Source organism: Micropterus dolomieu, linkage group LG17 (assembly GCF_021292245.1).
Source record: "Micropterus dolomieu isolate WLL.071019.BEF.003 ecotype Adirondacks linkage group LG17, ASM2129224v1, whole genome shotgun sequence".
NCBI lineage: Eukaryota > Metazoa > Chordata > Actinopteri > Centrarchiformes > Centrarchidae > Micropterus > Micropterus dolomieu.
In genome coordinates, this window is record NC_060166.1 from 22124625 (window position 1) to 22147218 (window position 22594).

A 22594-nucleotide genomic window follows, 5' to 3' on the forward strand; every position below is an offset into this window, starting at 1 on the left:
TTACGCCACTGCTCCTCATGGCTTCAAGGTAATTGGCAATCTCATTCCGACTACGCTTGATTTAGCACCCCTGTAAATGTTTTTAGTGCTTAAGAAGTTAGCATCTTGTGCAGCACAGAGCCTTCTTCCTCTCATGAGTTTCTTAGTGACATTCAGCAAATGGATAGAAATTTCTTTTATAAAACTGGTAATGAAATATGGTTATTTTTTTCCCCTTTGCTATTTGCTGGGCAATTTGCCTTTAACAAGTTATTATATAAAGAAATATAGAAAGTTAACATTAACTGTCTGAAGAGTTTTTTTTTTTTTTTTAACCATTAGCCTCACCATCTCTGTACTGTCCAGATCTATGTGTGTCTAAATGGCACACTGTTCTATCAACATAACCCACTTCAAATGACTGTTACAACACTTTGGGCCATTACTGGGGAACCCTGATGATCATACTGTATTTACACTTGTCTGTGGCACAGTAATACTTTACTACTTGAGGATTAGGTACATTGGCACTATTGGTGCTTTAGGAGATAATAAAATGCCTCTGCAATTCCAATTCATTTCTATGGAGGGCCGAATCCAGCAATTTCAAACACTGATGTGTTCTTGTGGGAGTTCAGACACGCTGCTGACCTGAGTCGAAATGCTATCTGAAGTCCTGAAACACTTTTCAGCAACAAATTGAACTGTCTTTGAAAAAATGTGGAAAAAAGCACCCTCAAATAAAAATTCCACTCATTTGTGATTCTAGTCACCCACATGGTCAGAACCATCAATTCACAAAAAACTCTGTGTGTTAGTACAATCGTGCTAATACCGCAGTTCACTCCAGGTCTGTTAGCGGTTGTCACATGTTCACCAGCTTCTGAAACGGCATACCAATTGTGCCCATTAATGCAATAACAAGTTATTAAAAAAAATATAGAGGCAGTTTGGATGATCTGATATCAGGGAGATGTTACTGTGCAGATGCAATGGTAAAACAAGTAACAGAAAGATTCAACAACAAAGTGACAGTATGATCACGTACGTGTCTGCTATAAACACTATATGTTCTTATCACGATTCTACATCAGCGTAAACACATTTAAACATAGCGAATGATCTCACAGAATGCATGATGCTAGTTGTGTGACTTTGCAAAGTTTGTTATTTTAGAAGTAAACTGCTCCCCCGGTAGCACAATGTCCACATTGAGAGAAATGGTAACTGTTGAGAGGCAAAACTGTGATCGTTAATTTTTTACACGGAAATGGAGGTTTGATTTGTGTGTAGGTGCTGTGATCTATTTTTGATTTTGGGACGTGAAAAATGAGGTGTTAACTATTGACAATAGAGCCAATAAACAAACATGGTGAGTGATCAATAGATCGTACACCTCAATATAACATTCAGACCTTTTCCAGGTTGTGAATTTAAAAGAGCACATACAGACTGTTTCTAACCATGACAGCCTGCAGGTAAGAGATGACAAAGATAAAAAGTGAACGTGGCTAATAAAAGTACAAGAGAGATAGTACTGCGGTACCTTCAAGCTGTGTTGACTTGGTGGCCTAGTTTTGAGGGATGGTGATTGACAGAACCTGATGGGCAGATTTAAAATGATGGACACATCAGAGATAAGCAAGAAGCAGTGAAGACAGGTGGATGACCGCTGATTCCCAATGTGCAACAGTCAGGCTATGATACAGTAACACCTTCAAAACAGTCCGTTCAGTGGGGAAAGTCACAGTCCATGCAGATTCCTGCTGCTGGGGGTTTGTTCTCACTGTTTCACTTCTTGAGGTATGGTTGATGTAATTCAAATAAAGGCAACTAAAACTGAACTGGTACATTTCAAAAAGTGATTGGAAATTTGAAAGATTGAATCATTTCGATTTGACTTCAATCAACTTAATTTTTACAGCTTCAAAAACAGTTGACAAAATCATCTTTCAATTACGTTCTTTATCAGTTTGCATTAAAACAAATAAGAAGTTTGTTGTGGCTTTTCGCAAAAATAAAAGCATGAAAATGCCAGAGAGAGCGCCTGGGCTGATCTGAACTGAAAGACTTATCAAAAGCAGCGTGTAAAACATCACATTCAATGAAACTTTAACTGCCTTGACATTTAAAAGAACTCAAGTCAGCTGCTGATATAAAAACCTTTTTAATGCATGTTTTTGGTTGGTTCTGATGTGTGCTCAGTTTCGTTCTTACACTTGTTTTGTCCTCATGAAACCTGAATCATTCTCGGATATGTGAGAAAAGGACGTTTTAATCTCTTACAGAGAATGTATAATATGCAGGAGACGGTGTATATCTTTTTAAGTGAGAGATCATAAAGAGGACAGGTGATGAGACAATAAATGTATCACAGTGTCAGAGATGTAGGACAGGTGACAGAGGAGAAAGTCATGTCAACACACAAGAGAAGGAAATAAACGGATGTCTTTGTGTATGTGCATGTTTGTGTGTGTAGCCATCATGTTTTTAAGCAGGTAATCAAAACAGGAAATCTTTCAGCTGCTCAGCCACCACTTTTAGCAATTAATCATTCATTGAGCATTTGCCAACACCTTTGGACATGCATCGCTGTCTTTCAGAGATACCAACATTTAAAACATTTTTAATAGAATATCACTACTATAAAAGAAGTTTGTGTGTCTTTGCTTGTTTGTTTTCTAGGTTCAGTTGAGTCTGTTGTCTTCTCAAGGCTGTGGTGCTTTCTTCAGCCACAAGATAATACTTATGGTTTTTGGCACTTTCAAAATAAAAGGATTTGAAGGATGACCTTGCATTTAGTCTGTTCATCTTCGCAGCGCTTCAGAGGCAATATACGTTCATACAGTAAATTGTCAGATAAAAAAAGGAACTTGTTTGAAATTTTTTTTTTTAGAATAAGAATAGAATAACAATATTCAGTACTGATAATCCAACAGAGGACAGAAATAATTTAAAAAGAAAAAAAAAGAAACAGCACAAAGATAAATGACTGAAAATACTGCATAGTACAAATGCCCCGTAGCTGTCTTTGTCCAGCCTGTTTTACACGGTACAAAGGGCCAACAGGGACAGACCACAATGAGACAGACTCATCAGTTTCTCCTATGACCAAGGAAAAATTCACCCAAACAGATTCCAAAACTCACTACTGGCTGTTGCCTCTAGGGCAAAACGTTCACAGTATTATCCTGCCCTTTAGGATCAAGCTCCGAATGGCTGACTCAAAATACCATGTGATCTTTGATTCCTGGAAGGTAGCGAGGTGGCTGGGAAAGTCAGTTCTGTTGGAATCGCTGGGGGTTATTCAGGTTCACTGCTATTTGTGGTCTTGTCCCAGTCTATGCTCTCCTCACTGTGTGTGGGAGAAGGAAGGGCCCCAGTGGCCCCTGTAGGACGCATCCTCAGTCCCTGGAAGCGCCGGCACTCGGGGCAAATGCGGATGTGGCTGCACCCTCTCGCAACCAGAGCAGCCTCCTGTGCCAGTCTGTGGGACAGGGGTTCAGGCAGTCCGGTGCCCCCGCACAGCTTACCATTGCTGAGGCTGACAGCGGCGGCTCGCGCCCGACGCTCCTCTAGGGGTAAGGGCCGCGGTCGCATTATTGAAGCCGCCCGCCGGCGCCTCACCTGCAGGCTGTCGCGACACAGGACGATCCCCTGGAGCTCCCGCAGCATCTCCTCACACACTGACTGCTGCAAGCACACACACAGGGAGAAAAAGATAGGGGAGAGGGGGATAAGAGAGGGAGAGAAAGGGAGAAAGGCCAGACAACTCACTGACTGACTGACTTGATCAGGACAGACTGATGGACATCACAGACACATAACACAGATCTTTATAATAAATGTATAGATGGCTACAACACATATAGTGCATATGTAATTTTAAACTTACTTTTCAGACACATACAGACACATAACACACACATTTGAGCTCCTGGACTGACGATCGACTGATCCACTGGGTATCTACAGTATGTAAACTCAAATAATTACAATGACAGACATGATACTGCAGTCTAAGTGCAAGACAGGAGATGCTAATTATCCATCCACACATGCTGCACATGATCACAGTAACAACTACATAGATGCACACAGGTATAAACCCACACACACACACACACACACACACACAAAAACACACACAAACAAACAAACAAACAAACACACAGGGTTTACAAGTTAGAGTGAAACATCGATCTGTGCTGCTCAAAAAGAAGAAATCACATGAGTTGGTTTTTGACTTTCACATTCTGAATGTTTATTGAATTAAAATCACAGTGTGAAAAGACAATTATCAAGTATCTCTTAAGGAATCACATAAGAAATAATTATATCACTGCATGCACATCTTTCTCTGACGTATTGCTCGACCATATTTTTTTGTTAACGGCGTTCCCACCTCAAGAATAGTGCAGCAGAGCTCCTTCCCAAATAGTATTTTTTTCCTGGAAATTTAAACTGGCCTTTTTTTGTTTTGTCACAAGCTTGGACACACTCCTGATATTGGTGTTTAGTCCTTACTCTAGATGATGCCACATTGAAATTTATATGATTATATATATCTAATTTTGAATGATCATTTATACAAATTTTAGGATTATAATAATCACACACTATCTGTGTAAACCACTTTAAACTTTTCACAATGAAACATACTTACAGTTGCTTTTTTTTCTCTATGTAAAGTAGAAATCTTTCATTTAAAAACCGATCCTCCCTTATATTTCCCTCATCTGTGTTATTAATACAAAGCTCTGATTGATGGCCACAACTGGTCTATTATTGTCCATCATTCACCAAATGGAATGAATTAGTTCTGGTCTCTGGACAATTGGATTCTGAGTGAAGATGTGCACACAATGCCAGGCATCTTTTGAGTAAAAAGCTGGTCAGTGTTAAGGCTAAGATAAAACAACCACATTTATTTTTATGAGTAAACTCTCATTGGCAGCACCTTGTAAGCATGTATTAATCACCAATACAATGTTACTACATTCCATATTCTATATTATTTATGATATTTTATGTACTATATATATATATATATGTATGAATCTTCTACTGTTATAAATAGAAAATGATCCATATATGCATGTCTCTGAGTGAGGTATAACTGAGGTATATCTTTGGTTTTGTGCTGCTTGTCCCACTGGCTGGACAGAGGGAAGCTGAGTGTCATGTGAAACCCAGAGGAAGGAGACGCCTGCTACATTTCCTGTCAAAGCTGGAAGCTGGAAAGCCTAGCAGCTCCGTGAGGGGGAGGGTACCAGGGAGGGGAGAGGGAGACAAAGCAGATGCAGGTTAGATAGCCCTCTCTCACCTCATTTCCTGGGGTCTGCCTTAACATCCAGACAAACTCCAGTACTGCCATGAAGATAGCCACCAGCAGCCCACACACCAACACCACGAAGATACCACCGATGTTCTCCATGCCCAGACCTGGAGACCACAGGATATGGTGGGAGAAGGCAGAGGGATTTGTAGAAGAAAGAAAAGGAAGCAAAACAAATTGTTACAAACAAATGATCTGACAAGCCAAATTGAAGCTAAAGAACAAGCAGATGAGGATTAACTGGAGACAGACCTTTAGCACGGTGGTCCTCCTCCTTTGGACACTTGCCACCATCCCACCACTTCCTTTTGAGGATCTCCAAACGATTGTCCTCCTGCATTTTGAGGATGGCCAGATCAAACTCATCACGGTACACTGACCCTGCAGGGAAGAGAGGCAAAGTTCACAACTGCATAATCCAAAATGTCTCCTTACAAAGTAGCCCCAACTTAAAACTGTACCTTCAGACCTACTTGTTTCCAGTGCAAACACGCTCATTCTGTTAAATCGAACGATATTCTCATGACTTTGTCTTCTGATTTGCAGTGGCAAGTATGCCACACCATTAAAAAACTTTTTCATATCCTTTAAAGATCAAAGGAATTGAAATGTTTACTTTAAGGTATGTTTTCCATCCTGTCTGCAGTTTGAAACCTGTCTACAGTTCAAAAAGTAAGCAAACCCTGTGCTTAAACTCTCAGAGCAGCAAGCGAGTCGTACGGCAACAGTTCCACATTCAAAAGGAACAATTTTTCATATTTCCTTTTCTCTCGTCCTCTCTTCTCCCATCACAGCGTGGAAACAGCCACTTTATTAAAGTCAAGAAGAAAGTCTCTTTCAGTTTCCACCTTTTGCATCATTCTCCCCCATGATAGCAGCTAATGGTTTGGCTTTTCTGGGCTTTACTTTCAATTACACTCTACAATGTGACGTTTATGGCGTATCCTCCAACTAACATTCCCCCTTCTTCACTACTATATGAATTATACAGTGTATTTAAGCAAAAGCGTGCTGCCTTCATTTTACACTGAACTTCCTTTCCCCTATTAGCCATTGATATCCATCAGGTGTCCCTCCTGTGTGATTTAACTGTTTCTTTATTTTCTTCTTTTATCTTTACCCTTACTTTTAATTCTTCTTCCCCCCCTCTAAATCTCCACCCCATCATTCCCCACTCACCCAGTGGCATGCCGATGCCGTAGCCCTTGGTGTCCAGCAGTCCTCCAATCTGAGTCAAGTTGCAGTTCCTCTGGCGGTAGTACTCGTTCATGGTGCTCTCTAGCAAGTAGGCATAGTTGGAGTTGAGGACACGAGCGATGCCCTCCTCCGTGCTCTTCACAAACACGCTGGGCTGTTTTGAGTACATGAAGTTCCACATCCGCTGGTAGGTCTGGTAGCGAGAGTTCTGCACGGCGGCAAGACGCAATCAGGAGAAGAAGTCACAGTCAGATGTGGGACACAGTAAACAAAAGTCTATCGTCGCAGGTACATATTTTATCAGTTCACAAAGGTGGAGATTGGTTTTCATTTGTTTTTCTTTTTCATTTTCTTGACTGATGGATTTATTCAAACTCTCTGACTCTCCAAAAGGTGTGCTGCAGTTAAATGTGAATCCTTTTTCTTTAGCATATCTGTTTCCACTTGAGCAGCTTCAGAGTTTAACATGCCCACCTGTCCTCTACTTTCTCTTGGCCTGTCCTCCCTGAGTTATTTAAGGTCCACTGGATGTGAAAAGCCCAAAGAAAGACAAGGCTAATGTCTCTCTTTCCTTCCCACCATATCATCCTTCACTGTCTCTCCCCCTGTAATACACACCCCCTGTTTCTCACACTCTCTCACCCTCTTCCCTCTTTTTCTCTCTCTCTGAGGTCAGATCTGGAGAGGATGAAATAGGATAGTGTGGGCCTCTCTTAGGGCCCTGGACAGTGCCCCATCTCCCTGAGGAGAACGATATTGAATGGTTGTAGTGAGGACCAGACAAGAAACGGATAAAACCTGCGGTTAGAGGAGGAAGACAGGAGGACAGGGAGGATAACATCACTGATGGCCCATTGATCACTGCAGGCTCTTAGGTGAGTCTGAGCGTATATGCTTGGGTGTGTGGCTGTGATTTAAGAGTGTAAACTATTGTATGCAATGCTGTGTACATCCTCTGACCTGAAAGAAGGTCATTGTGGATCCTCCATGCATGGTGCCGTACTCTATTGCCGTCTGATCTGCCAGGTCGTCTACTGACTCTATGGGCACCTCCATCCTCTGGACCGTAAGGAAAGCAGCCAGGTTGGCGGTGTAGGATGAGATGATGATTAATGTGAAGGCCCACCTGTGGAGTAAAGGCAGAGGACAAGGACATATGTATTCACATATGAAAATATGTAAATGGAGACACTGGAGTATGAAGATAGATTGTCTGGGTGAGAGTGAAGGAAGACAAAATACCTGCGCACCTGAGAGGAGGAGGCACTGCAGGATTTTCAGTGGATGACGGGGTGGATGGATAAATGGGTGGGTGTGTATAAATAAAGGTGGCAATGCTCGTTTTGGATGAAAGGAAGTGATGTTTGAGCTGCAAAGGCAGACATACACACATATGCGCATGCACAACTGCCATCACTATTTCATCTTAAAACCTGATGTCCTGGTAATGTGGAATGAAGTTTCAAGATCACATGAAAGATATATAGAGATGTATTCCATGATGGAGCAATTTGCACAAAAATGTTTGTGTGTCTCTGTAGCCAATACTGACCACACTCCACTGACACAACGTGTGGACAGAGCTCTGGGAGCAATGGTGGATCCTTGCTGCATGAAGCCTCCAACAGGGAACCAGAAACTGTTGCCAAGTGAGTACTGGTTGATCAGCAGGTTACAGCGACCTTTTAGACACGGGTGGGGGTTGTACCACTCATAAGGCGTCAATCTGGCGGGGAACAAGACAATGGGGTTAGGCAACAGAGAGAGTCTGAGGAGGAATACAGCCAAGAGCAGGGGATGGGAAGTTGGATTAAGTATTCTGACGAGAGAAAATCTCAAGAGGCAGGGAGCGAGCGAAATGGAGAAAGAAAGGGAGATAGACAAGGAGCAAAACAACTCTAACAGTCAACTGAGTACAAAGTCACCTTGGCTCTCTGGAGAGCGAACCAACCTGCTTTTCATTCCCCACGTGCTGCCTACTTAAGCAGTGGGGGTGAAGGGAATGTAATTGGTATGTTCCAATGGTGCTGCATGAAGCCAAAGTTGTGTGACAACTCTGTTACATGCTAAATTGCAATAGTGTTAAAACTATGGCGTACTTTCCTCCTGATCTGCTGAAATTAACAAAAAATTTACAAAAGAAATTAAGACAGCATCTAAAGGTCGTAAATGAACAACGTCAATTTTTATAAAACACTGGCTGTGAAAAACATCCATTCCTAAATCAAGTGGGTATCTTTCAAAGTTTCAGATGCTATGTTTCCCCGTAGTGTGTTTACTTGCTGAGCTGTGGTAGAGGAATAACAACACAAAGAAAGAATTTCATTCTATACAGACTATAACTCTGGCAGGTACACACATATGATTTGTCTAATTCAGACTGCTGAAACCTATTCTATTCTATTCTATTATATATTAGCTTCTCTAGCTGAACTTTTTTGTCCTGTCACATTGGATTCTTTGTGGCCAGTCTAGATAGGAAAGACAATTTTGAAAACTTTGTCAGAGTTATACATTTGCCTGGCCAGGGACTGATAATTTGCTTTTAGATCGGGTTAGATGAAAAATAACATTTGCATTTTTGCTAAAGTTTAGATACAATGTCATTTAATAAGGTTTCCATTGTATAGCAATAACAACTTGCAGTGGCAGTTGTGCCAGTACCCTCCCTGACCAGCAGGTGTCAGTCTGACGCTAGAGACCCATCACTGGGAAGAGAACATCTATTTCACCATGCTGAGGAAGATCAACTGGAGAGACTGAGGAGAAGCTGAGAAACAGAAACCTGAGACACCTGTTTCCTCCTCCGTATAACCCCCATACAAATCTGTTTGTGTTTTTAGTCTCTGTACTGTTACCCCTCTTTTGTCTCTCATTGTTCTCTCTCATCTGTACAGAGTGTATTTTACTGGTGAGCTCTTTACCTGGCCACCAGAAAGAGGACGCAGCTGACAGCCAAGTAGGCCAGAAGCATGAAGAGCCAGACTCCAGGGGAGAAGGGATCCAGGAAGGAAAAATAGCCGGGCCTACGTCCCTGAAACACACACACACACACACACACACACACACACACACACACACACTACAGGGTTACAATCATTAAAGCCTTCACAGACCGTTTAACACTATGATCCCATGTTCAAATCACACAAGCCTGCCCAACGTGGAGGTGAGAAATTAAATACTTTCTTGTAAAGGTGTAGATCAACCAATTAGCATGTGGAAAAAAACCCATCTAAGTCTCTAATATCACTTTTATACAGTGAATAGCAAGATTAATTAAAAAGAAATGTTGCTGAATTTCAGTGTTGATTCTTTTACCCCAGGCCCAATTTGGTCCCTGTTAAACAATATTTAGTGCCGCCTGTGTAATTTGGAAAAGATGAAAAAGGTGACTGGGACAGTAAATAAAGGGATTTTGATGTGATAAGCATAGATTTCCCTGTCCTAAACTGATAGCACTATAATTATATGAATCTCATTTGCATGTAAACATTCAGATCAACATTGTATGAAAGCACAAACTCAGTCTCCCATGAATTGTCAACAGAGTGGCACAGGGCTGTATATTGATACAACATCACAGATAAGAGGTTTTATTTCCCGGGTTCTGGCACTGAAAAAATAAACTAACTATTTCCACACTATGTCCTCTTAATTGGTATATAGTTTGATTTTAGATGAAATGATATTTGATACAGTATTAGGTCCAATCATAAAGAACAATTAGAGGTCATAATTATGACCAGAGACAAAGACAACAGTAACAATTTTTGCTGTCCACAAGGTTGCATGCAGTAGAGAGAGAAAGATCAAATAATCAACTAAACCATTACAGCTATATTAAATAGAAATTCATTTCTGTGACCTATAGTTGACTTTCTGTTGACTTTCTGTATGACTGGGAGCGCACATTATGGAAGGAAAGAAAAAGAGATTAATAGCTTTGGCTTTGGCAGAAAGGCTAGCTGTGCTGAAGCAACAATGGGCTGTTATGTATCAGTTTGGATTGGTAACCAGTGGTGTAGGAGATAAAGTGGCTGAAATTGCGATGGCAGCTTGTATACCAATGGGAATATAAGGGCTAATTCCTAATGTTTCGTTATCCAGCACCAACAGCTATTGTCCTTTAAATGAAACCAATTACCGGGGAACCAGCGTCAAGTATCAGAGTCATTGTCTGAGCTTATTTATGTGTTTGTGTGTGTGTGTGTGTGTGCTCATTTTTCTTATGTGCATGTTCAGTATAGCCTGGCTGACCGAACATCAGCAAGCAAATATTAGCTATTTACATGAAGATGCACGTTTACCATCCGTTAATGAGTATGAAATGGAGGTGGCTGTCAGGGCCAGCGAGACAGTTACTGTAAATAGTGGAGGTGATCAAACAACCAACTGTGCAAGTGTTGTTATGAGAGGGAAGCAATTCATCATGTAAAAATTCCATATCTCCCATTTCTGTGTCAACAGGCGGCAGGCTGGAGCCCACCTGAACAAGCCCACACTTTCATACAAAAATACTCAATTAGATCGTCCTAGGGGACATCACGCAGGCCGTAACACTGCAGTAATACATTTTTGAGGCCGTCCAAAATTAAATTTGCAGCAAGAGGGTAAAATTATTTTGGTGGGCATTTGTTATGATAAACGAATCCCCATTTAGACTTGCGCAGAGATGAAAACTCATTAACACACGTCTGTAATCACTTGCATATTAGCCTGACTGAATAAAATAGGAGTGGTGCAGAAAGCAGGAGACAAGAGCAAGATTTAGTGTAATTCTTTGCATGATTCAAATCAGCCTGCCATTCTTAATGTCTGCCTTTCTATCTGTAGAGTGTAATGCTCATGATGATGATGATAGCCGTCTGAAAATAGAACAATGAAGTGGTGAAACACACACTGGCCATCTCTGAGGTCCGGAGATACTACTGTAAAGTGAGCATCACTGCCAAGCTGCCTTTAGTTGGCACTGGCATTATATGTCAGCAGTATATGCTGACATGCGTCCTCCTGTTGCATGCTGAACCAGCGTTTTGTTAATTGTTTGCCCTGCTTGTCCACATCTTAAGCACCCACCAAGGTGCTATTATTAAGATGAAGAGAGCAGAGCTGCAGAGACCTGGGACCCCCATGCTAACAGATGGTGGAGAAGTGAAGGTACAGAAGAGCAGCTCAGAAATAGAGACAGAGAGAAAGGTAGGAAGAGACAGAGATCACAAAGACAACAGGAAAAAGGTAGGAGTTGCACGCTGCTGAGAAGTCTTGACTCTGGTGCTGTATTATGTGTGCTTTAAGACTCAGAGACAAAAGTTGTATGTTTCAGGAGTTGGAGGGGAAATTATCCATGGTGAGGCTGCAAGAGACGCACTAATGAGCACACAGAGATTCAGGTAGGCTAAAGGGGAACTGCATAAAATGTGTTAAAATTCTGTGTGTATGTTTCTAAGAGGCGTTCAGGATATTTAGGTCTTTTAGTGCCTTTCAGCTCAGTGGTTTGATTTTAATGCAGTAACGTTACAGTTTTGGTTCTCAGTGCTTTTCTCCACTTCACTTCATAAACCTACTGTACACTACCTGCCCTAAACCAGCACCAAACAGCAAACAGACAAAGCCTTCATTCATGTTATGAGTGTTGCCATTTCATAATTTGTCCACCAGTGGGCACTCCACAACTCCCCTGTTGGCAACACACATGTTCTGAACACAGCAAATCCACCAAATATCCCATATGGGTTGGGCTCTATTAGTGACTAGCTGGTGAACATAGAGGAGCATTTAACAGATAAAAATAAACAGATATTCCCCTCCGGAGTTGGGAAGATCAAAATAGAGCTAAGAGGAGTGTGAAGACTGGACTTAGAATTATCAGGTTCCAAATGAATACTAATGTTTCTCCTTGTCTGCTTAATGTGTAAATACTGCAACCTTTTGTTGTTGTTTATAAACCATAATTAGTTTATAAAGGTAATAATGAACCAATGTTGTGTCTACAGCTTATTGGGCTGTTAATGCAGGTTTAACTTAACTTCATGTTTACCTTTGCTTTGCCACAGCTTTCTGAGTTCACAGTACAATGTTCACTACTGAAATCGTGGAGGTGGCCCATAGGACAGGCTGGCTGACTCCTGTTTCCTTTGATGTTAGGAAATTACGGAACAGTGCATCTGTCCTTCACAGGGACTTATCTCTGATTCATCTCTGCAATTGAGGTTTCAGTGTCACTGACGTTTGCACAGTTATGAATAACTTATGTATGCACATATTGAATGTATTAAGGAATTTATAAATTATCAGTGATAATTTAACTTGAGAGCACAATTAAAAAAACAACAAGTAGCTCCCGTCCCTCCAAATGGCCCAGGATTATTGCTTTAAACAGTGAGCTCATATAGGTGGTCTGCTCTCGCTTCATTTTGGAAAGTGAGTCTGTGTGTGCGAGACAGACTGTATGTGTGCTTGTGTTTTAAAGCTTATCAGCAGCTGTCTATGCTGTCAGTTATCTGCAGCCGGGCAGATACAGTATGTGCTTGGGCAACCCAGTGCACAGGGAGCACTGGTGCTGAACACATAGGAAGCAGGTAGTTGACATCCAGCTGGGGAAAACCCAGCAGCCATGGCTAATCTGGTAGTTACTGTATAATGGGAGATATACACTTGGAGGAGACCGACGACTCCAGAACTTTGACAGAATGACCACACAAATTAGTAGTAGTTAAGTTACCTTGGTGCATGAGTTAGATAATAAAAGTAAAGCTGCCACAATGAACTGATTTCATTAGAACAAGCACCAAACCATGTGAATATATAAGTATACATTATAGCCACAGGTTGCCTTAGCTCTTCAGACATAAACCCTTGCTGCCGTGTTTAAATTATTTTTATTACAGGCAGGGGAATCATTTTATAGAAGTTTATTATTGCGTTAAGATGATAAGAGGGCATAAGGCAAATCAAAGGACGGAAGAGAATGCAGACGAGGTACAGAGGGCGAAACAACCTTTACGACCCATTTTTATGAGTACATCTCAACAAATAGAATAGCGAGGAATTGCCTATTAGAGTATGTGTGTGTCCCGCAGATGAAGAGCTCATTCATTTTACCTTGCACTGCCCTTGTTCTCTCTCAACTTCCCATTGTTCTTCCTTCACCTCCCCCCAAGGATTACCTGCATGCCAGGGTGGCTGAAGGAGCTGGTGAGGTTATCCACTCAAGGATTTCACCTAGTCATTGTGCCTCTTGGTATTCATACCACAGTGTTGCCCCCTGAGACTGCCTGCCTGAATACTGACTCACTGAAGGAGACTTCCCATTGTCATTTCAAACCGTACTCTCTCCTGCTCACTTCTCTGGTCTCATTTCTACGTCTTCTCTCCACCCCTTCCACTTCTCTTTCTACCCATTTCTTGCTCATACTCTTTTATATAGACTTTCTTCCTTTCTCACTCCCCCACCTTCTGTCTTCTTTCTGGGCTCTTTGATAGTGTGTGCATTTCTAATTGTGTCAGAGCAGACGCTGTCAGCAGTTATGGTGGTTGAGATAGCTGCAGGGGCAATCTGTGGAGAGCAGCTGATTTGGCAGAGAGGTCACAGGGTCGTATACACAACAACATCATGCTGCCTCTTGGACTCACCCTATGTTTGTTTTATACACGGGTGTGACAGTGCATGTCTTTGTACTGTTATGTGTGTATGCAGGTATGTGAAACTATGTGAGCCTGTGTATCTGTGTGTACAGGGCTACATGTGTTTGTGATGGTGTAATTTTGTCTGAGGTTGTGTGTGGCCAGAGAGTCAATAAAGCTCTGTATGCTGAGCTCTACCCTCAGGGCAGCTGCTGACTCTGACACGGCTTCCACACAGCCCTAATTAACTCCTATGTCTAATTAAGCATCACTCTTACACACACACACACACACACACAGACACAGACACACAGACACACAGACACAGACACAGACACACAGACACACACACACACACACAGGAAATGTTTAAATGATGGAAGTGGCACAGATATGAAGGACCACAGAGTGTGGGATCCTGGGGTTACAGCACAGATGATGAATGTAATGGGAGTGATGGTTTTTATGAGAAGAGGCTGACAGTAGCTCTAGGTTATGTCTGGGTTCATAACCCTGATGTTAAATTCACACATTTTACTGGCTGCTGCGGTGAAAGGTGTGCTCTTTGATTTGTGTGTGAAAGCAAATCAAATGTATTTATTTGGCCTCAAACCACATGCATGTCTCAAAGGACCCCCATATACAGCAATTCATGGCTGTATACGGACCAACAACAAATCTCCAACCAACCACAAAATAGTCAGGCAAGACAGCTAGAGAACCTACAGGTAGAGCTTGTCTTCTGCAGACAAGCTGCATGCTGCCCTGTCCTTCTTCCTATAGTTTTTATTTCAATATGGTGTCTTGGAAATCATCTAACAGAAGGAGAACCAGATCCCCTGTCATTTTGTGTATTGTAAAACACTGACACAAAATCATGTGATAGGTAATTAAGTGTTGTGATTTGTTGCTGTGCTGAAAGCTCCACAGAAAAGTTCACTATGACAGTTTTTAGAGTGGAGGAACCATTGGAGTTTCACTCCAGGCGTCTTGTTTCTTTCTGCTGTTTCATTCAGGAAATGAATGCTGCCCCTGGTCTGTGCTTAAACGCGGTGATGCTCGGGAAACAGTACGAGATAGCTTTGTAATATATATGATTCATTTTCCCAACAGTAGTATGTCTTTTACTATATTGTTGTTAGAGAAAATATTGCCCATATCGATTGACTCAGAATGTGAATAAGTGTCACAGACATAACAAATAGAAATTAAAGACACAAAGATGCATAATAAATGAGGAAAACAGTGTGTGTAAGAGACAGACAGACATACATTCTGACAAAGAGGAGAGAGATGGAGATTAAATGGCTGAGGGTAATTAATACCCAACAGGTGCCTTTATTTTATTGCATTAGCCATTCTTATTGATCAGACTGAAATTTTCATTTAAAGTTTGAAATAAGCAGCAACCCCCTTGTAGAAATCACTGTGCCTCAGATCAATAGTTAGTGGATTAGAACTAAACAAGTGCAGTTACAGAAATTCAAATATCGAAGAGCCATGCTGAGGGACCGCCCTGAATCAAATCTGAGAAAATGCCAAGGGGCAGTGGCGGAGTAAAGAGGGCATGAGGAAATGATGGCGGGAGAGAGAGAGAGAGAGAGACAAAGACAAAGGACACCTGTCTTCAGTTTCCATCTTATCTGGTACCATTCTCTTTACTCTCGTTATCTTTTCAGAAATGCCAGTGCTTTATCTTAATACCGACTTTCTTATTGACCTCTTCCCCAGGGATCTGGCGTCAACTGGGTCAAGTCTGTGCTAATTCAACTCTGTGACGCGGCGTGCCAGCCCCGAGGGACATCAGCTCCATATCACCTCCTCATGATGCCACCTGCCTGCCTGCCTGCCTCCTACTTCAGAGGTGATACGCGACTCAGCAGCCCATTTAACGCCGCACCTGCTGTGAACATCGATTGATTCTCCCTAACTGTTGCCGCTCAATTGAGTCCCTTACTGCTACACCTATTAGCGCTGTGCGCTGACTATGGCAAGGTGAGAAGGAGGGAGGTTTACAAGAGGGGGAGACGGGAGCAAGAGGGAATGTGAGTATGATGTCCCAGAATTCAGCACTCTATTTAGTCTTTGATTGGAAAAGGTTAACCTGGGACAGCTGTTGTTTCCCCTGAGTCTGCAACATTCAGCGCACACCCCTTTATCTATTTCCGGTTGCCTTTCGGGGACAAATAAGTTGAATGTTGAAAGTTGAAGTTGAGTAAACGCCCTTCTGGGATGCTACACTAATGTTAACTAGCGCACGTGCCAGAACGCCTCAGTGAGACTGTGGCCACTGCCGTACTGGGCCCTGCTGCTTCACCTTGGGTTTTGGGGGGTCTGATGATTAATGGGCCACTGACTCTGCACACAGTGGCCCATTTTCACCTGCACTGCTGTTGCTTCACTGTTTCTTGCTTGGGCTTGCTCTCTGCGGAGCATGGATGGTGATGCTTGTGTGAATAAGATGGCCAAACCCAATCAGAGGGCAAGCAGAAAACAACTATGAAACTGCTGCGATCATCAGGAAGTTCACACAGCAAAACACGCCATCTGGTGCTGGCAGGATGGGGGGGACACAGCAACAGACAGAGGAAATGGGGAAACGCAGGACAAGTGAAGAAAACTGGACACTATGAAAAAGTTGGGACTGCAGGGACAGATAGGAAAGGATGTTAAGAAGATAAAGAAGAAGCAAGAAAGCGAGACTAAGGGTTGGAGGAAAGGAGGACAGAGGGAAGAGGAGGGTATAGCCTTGAAAACACACAGATGCAGGGGGAAAGAATTAGCTGAGAGGTAAAGGAGGCGATAAGGTGCAAAATAGTAGAGTTTGTGGAAGGATTTAGACAAACTAAGAGAGATAGACTCCAAAGGCCAAAAGGGAGAGTGGTTCTTTTCCAGCCATTAGAAAAAGCTGACAGCCTGCTGTGGTATGTCCGCAAGCTGTAAGAGAGCCAGTTCGATCGGTTAGTGTTGGGTGTTTGTGTGCGGGGCTGCTGGGAGGGAACTCACCAGGTGGACACGGTACATGATGCTGATGCCGAGGGTCATGAAGGGCTTGGAGAAGTCGATGACCTTCTCACGCTCTGCTGTGATGGTGAGGCCTGCGACTGCCAGGTCAGCTTTCTGAAACGCAGAAGGCGAGTAGAATCAATCACATCATGTAAACACACAGCCAAAGGCATACTGAATATCGCCTTGATGACTTAACATACACTGTATGTTGTGAATTCCCTCTGTGGCCCCCGTAATTGGAGTAAATGACTCCAGATGTACTCAGGTGAAGACTGATCACTCACCTGGCATTCAGGTGTCTCCAGTCCTGCCTCACTCATGCGTTACTGACAATCTAAGTTACCCTCTTGACAGTTTATTGTTTGAATTATGTTTGTGACCATTCTACCTCATTCATGGGTAGCATGATTTACAGTATTGGTTATTGTTTTATGCATTTGTTTATTTGGTTATAGTGGCGAAAACTTTGAGGCTGTTAAACGGCCAACTATTCCTAAACCAGCACATGCATTGATTAGAGAAAGGCTACTTCATTATGTTTAAGACACAACCAATAATTGAAGTGCTTGAAAAGGAGACGAGGACGACATAAGAAGAGGGCTACTAGATGGTAATTCCCTAATAATGCCCCTTTGTCCACTAATAGTGCTATCTGTGGTGAGGATAATCCAGCATTGACGCTGTGTTAGTGTGTGTGTGTGTGTGTGTGTGTGTGTGTGTGTGTGTGTGTGTGTGTGTGTGTGTGTGTGTGTGCGCGCGTGCATGTGTGTGCGTATAGGGCACAAGAGAGCTCAGGATAACCATTGTGGCCGGCCACGGGAACACTGTCATGACAAATCACTAGACAAAGCAGAGGGTGGTAAAACACACACTTAGCAACACACACACACGTACAAATGGTCAATGCACGCTGAATACTGGATGGCTCCCTACTAATAATACAGGCCAGCAAAGTGCAACTGCAAGGGATTTTTCATCTCCCTGAGGAGCAAAGAGTGAAAGCAGTAACGCACTGATCTTTGTCCGCTGCAAGAGAACTAAGAGGATTGGGGAGACGGGAGAGGAATGGGATGATGAGTGAGGAGGAAGGAGCTCTGCTGCAGCACTGCAGACGCCACAATGCTTAGGAAAGATAGCCAGGGAAAGGGGCATCTGACATCCATGAAAGAGCGTTTTTCGCCACAACATCCATTTGGACGTGATGTGAATATGGATATGTTTTCTTTTACTTAATTATTTTAACCTTTAGAACAAGTGTAAAACGCTACCAGACATTGAGAGATTCAACTAAAAGCCTCAATCCCACTCTGTCTGTGCTTCAATTAGTGATTTACCCAGACTACACTCCACTCTGAAGCCTAATGTCTCCTGTTGCCCTATCCGAGCCTATCCTCAGCCCGCAAGGCTTTGACCCTCCATCATCAGCTGTGCCCAGCCTCCTCCTTGTCTTTCCTCTCTCTCTCTCTCTTCATTTAAAAGTCTGCTCCCGGTGCCAGAAGGAAGCCACACGCAGAGAACAACCATCCAGGCAATTTAAACAAAGAAAGTTACTGAACACCCGCGTGCGTCGTAACAGACACTGAAATATTTATGTGATGATAGAACATTAATATTGATTACTGGATTCCTCTGCCTGCCTTCTGTTATGCCTTCTAGTATAACTGTAATACAAAAACACTGTAATGTCAGCTGTTCAATATTGCATCACACCTGTTTCCACTTGCATTCAATCATATCATGCTAACCTGGTAAAAGAGGACAAAATAACACTTGAACTTGAATGTGAGGGATGAATTAAATATATAGATGTAGCATTTGACTTCAAGAGAGAGGAGATGATGTGTGTTCTCTAACTGCAGCACTTGTGGATTGTGGATCCAGGACATACTGTAGTTTGGTCTGGGTTCCTCCTGGCATGTCTCATCGTTAGCTCATGCTGTCTGACACCCGTCAAACTAATCACCCTCACACAGTGAAATACTGAGTCTTAGTCTGAATAGTACAGGCAGGGACCCAGGTATCTGTTGTCTGGAATAACCTCAGGCTGCTACCAAGTGTATGTTTCATATCCTTTCAACTTACCCATTAAACTTGCAACTGTGGCTGTTCCTATGTTTTCTTTCACAATCTTTTTACTCATCATTCCTTCCTAAGCCCCTATCCAAACAAGCCCAAGCCTTTCTGTCCACTGTGGAACATCCCTCCAGAGGTGCCCCCCCAATTCCATGACAAATCCCTCTCAAGCACGTCTCATCTTTTTGTGCGTCCCCCCCACCACGATGCCACTCCACAAGCGCAAGCTACTGTCAGAGACACATGTTAACTTCAGCTATGGCTGTTCTGAAGGTCAGCCCACCACGGGCAATTTACAGGGGATGAGGGCGGTGGCAGGCTGTGACAATAACAAGAGCAGGCACTCCTTGCTTTACATACTTAATGGCTTTGCCCTCCATTAGCCCAAAGTATTAAGACAGATCACCTCTTAGGATCAGCTCAATCCCTTTCTACGTCATTCCACTTTTTTTTATCTTCCTCGCCCAAGCCTTCCTCCTCCTTTTTTACGCCTGTTTCACTTCTTTTCCTCCTTCTCTTCTCCCCTCAGCACCCTTATATAACCATATCTGCCTGTTAACAGCTACATACAGCGTGGCTGGAAGAGTGTAAGACCTCAGTTAGAGATTTAACAGCAACAACACAGACTGATTCAGGAGGAAAAAGTCTGTTAAGGTCAGTTCAGAAGGCTTATGGAAAGGAGCTGACAGGGAACAAGCCACCAACAAGCCGTGACTGTTTTTGGAAAATACAATGCTTAAGCTGAAAAGGCCAACTGCTGAATGAAAAAAAAATAGTTTATGACAGTTTATGACAGCTGTGAACTGTATGAGAGCGGAGCAATACACTTTTGTGTTTGTGAATGTGAGTATATGACATCCACAGTATATAATGTGATGAATCTGATACGTTATGGTTGTAGGGCTTGTTTGCAGGCTACACCTCAGTGTGTGCATGTGTATATATAACGTACCCTTGAGATGAGCTCCCCGACCATGCCAGTCCATGTTCCATTGGCTCCAGGAACCCCGTACAGTCTGTCCCCCACCAGACGGATGCGATACTTGAACTTGAGAATATCTGCCAGCTCCTTCAGCATGTCCACACAGAAGCCTTCGTAGCGGTCATTTCCCTCCAGTTCTTGGTGGTTTGGCCGCAGCATCACATACGGATTCTCCTGAAGAGAAAAAGATAACACATGTAGACAGCACATATCTAACTGATTGTGTGTAAGAAATCCATACTGGGCCTAGGCCAGATCTATCTCTTGAAAGCCCCCTAATTTTATGTAAACGTAGCACTAAATCGCTGCAGTACCTCCTTAACGTTTAATGTGATTGCTTTACAGAACCAAACTGAAGATTTTACAGAATGGGAAAGGGAAGAATGGTGGCAGCATCCCATATGTCCTCTGGAGGTCACAGTTCACATCAGGTTTACTGCCTTCAATAAAAAACGAGATTTGTGGATTTGAAGCAGAGCCAGGCACTAAAATAGGGAAGAGACAGGGGTGTGCTAATCCTGCAAAAAGTGGATAAGAAACAAAGGCAGTTTTTCTCTCTCACACACACACACACACACACACACACACACACACACACACACACACACACACACACACACACACACACACACACACACACCTATTTACAACCTGTCTTTTAGAGAACCAACTCTCTGTTCGGCTGTCTCTTTATTTATGTCTTGTTTTGTCATTTAGTTGATGTTGTGGGACGATTTAAAGAGCCCAGAAGTGATGTATTTTGGTGACACCCTTATTGTGCTATTTTTCAAATAATGCATCTGTCGAAATGGTGTGCTCGAGCTCCACTACATCATAAAAAAGACAGTGTTATGTACCACTTTGCTCTTGCTCTATCCCTGCACTCAGCCTGTGAATCCAGCCAAAACTAACTTGCTGTGGCAACACGACATCAGATAACGATGATTAACAGGTCTAAGCATTTGCCTGTGCGACACACTTTTCTCTCTTTTTAAAATTAAACAAAAGGAATATAAAGTTGTGGTATCTTTATTGTTGCGGATACAAGCTTCATTTAGCATCTTTCTTAACAACACAAGTTTGTGTGCTTACGCATATAGGGCCTGATTTACTAACATCCCGAATAAATAGTACTAAATTGCGTGTGCATTCTAAAATATTGAACGTGCAATTTTAGTACCTGTTATGGGTGATTTACTAAGAATTAGTGCAGAGATGACAACAGGAGCAAACACAATGGAGGTGGGAGTATTTAAATGAGGGGTTTGCGTGTTTTAATGGTTTCCGCCATGGAGACTTGGGAGGGAAAGCAGCCACAGTGTAAAAACTTGGTTTGTTTCGTTCAGTGTGTCCCGAGTATGTGGAAATCATATGTACCTGCCCATCCTGCCTGAGATTACACTAAGTACTTGGGACAGAACACCTGGAAAAACTGCTTTAGAAAACCCCAGCAGAAACAGCTACAGTATGCTGGAATGACCCAGGCCCGAGGAAATGCCAGCAGATCGTGCTTCATCCAGCCAGAGGAAACAATCACCGTCCGCACCTTGCCCAGTCGCTCCGCGATCTCCTGTCCCTGGCCCTGTACACACCCTCTTGGATACCTGCAATGGGTTGTGTCGCTATATTACGACCAGCACGCTGTGAACAGTTGGTGATCGTTCCCTCTGGATGGATGAATTTTACGCGTGATCTGTGCACTACTGCAGCTGGGGGCTCTCTGCAGCACCAGGCAACTTTCTAAACTCTTCCATCTCACAAAGGAAAGAAATCAGGTCGAAACGAAATTTGCTTTATTGGCATGAATGTTAAAACAACAGTATAGCGCATCACTCCAACCAACAAATTAAAAACTGCTTCTTCCAACTAAGGAACATATCCAAACTAAGATTGCTGCTGTCAAAGATAGAATTAGAGATGATCATCCAATGCCTTCATATCCTCCCGTTTAGATTATTGTAATAGTCTTTTTACATGCATGAGTAATAAAGCACTCACTCGCCCCCAAGCTGTCCAGAACTCAGCTGCTAGACTCTTAACACATACAAGCAGAAGAGCACACATTACTCCAGTCCTATCATCCCTTCACTGGCAGCCAGTTCATTTTAAAATTCACTTTATAATCTTGGTCCTTACTTGTGTTACATGGTCAAACTCCCTCTTACATTTCCGACCTGTTACTGTGTTGTTTCTTTTAAGAAGCAGCTGAAGACTCTGTTATTCAAACAGGCGTTTGCTAAACATTAAGCTTGGTTTTAAAGTTGTCTGTCATATGTCAATGTGTTTCTGGTATTTAGCTAGAACTGTATTTTGTTGTTTTATTGTGAAGCACCTTGTGATTTTATCTGTGAAAAGTGCTATATAAATAAATTTTACTTACTTACTTACTT

The 22594-nt window shown here is 42.6% G+C and overlaps 1 protein-coding gene across 12 annotated transcripts in view; it reads right to left on the reverse strand.

Moving 5' to 3' along the window:
• Positions 1–1995: 1995 nt before the first annotated feature.
• grik4 (glutamate receptor, ionotropic, kainate 4) overlaps positions 1996–22594 on the reverse strand; it is a 353258-nt gene continuing 332659 nt past the window's right edge. For 8 of the 12 annotated variants that reach the window (XM_046073785.1, XM_046073784.1, XM_046073777.1 and 5 more), the window contains 9 exons: positions 20175–20378; positions 17147–17260; positions 9439–9548; positions 8067–8240; positions 7475–7640; positions 6497–6722; positions 5570–5698; positions 5306–5424; positions 1996–3672 (listed from right to left, as the gene is read on the reverse strand). In XM_046073785.1, the coding sequence (XP_045929741.1) occupies positions 3283–3672; positions 5306–5424; positions 5570–5698; positions 6497–6722; positions 7475–7640; positions 8067–8240; positions 9439–9548; positions 17147–17260; positions 20175–20378 (1632 nt within the window). In that variant the 3' untranslated portion in view covers positions 1996–3282. Of the gene's footprint in view, positions 3673–3929; positions 4063–4333; positions 5226–5305; positions 5425–5569; positions 5699–6496; positions 6723–7474; positions 7641–7756; positions 7884–8066; positions 8241–9438; positions 9549–17146; positions 17261–20174; positions 20379–22594 lie in introns of those variants that run through there. The other 4 variants (XM_046073783.1, XM_046073787.1, XM_046073786.1 and 1 more) reach the window with 4 other exon arrangements.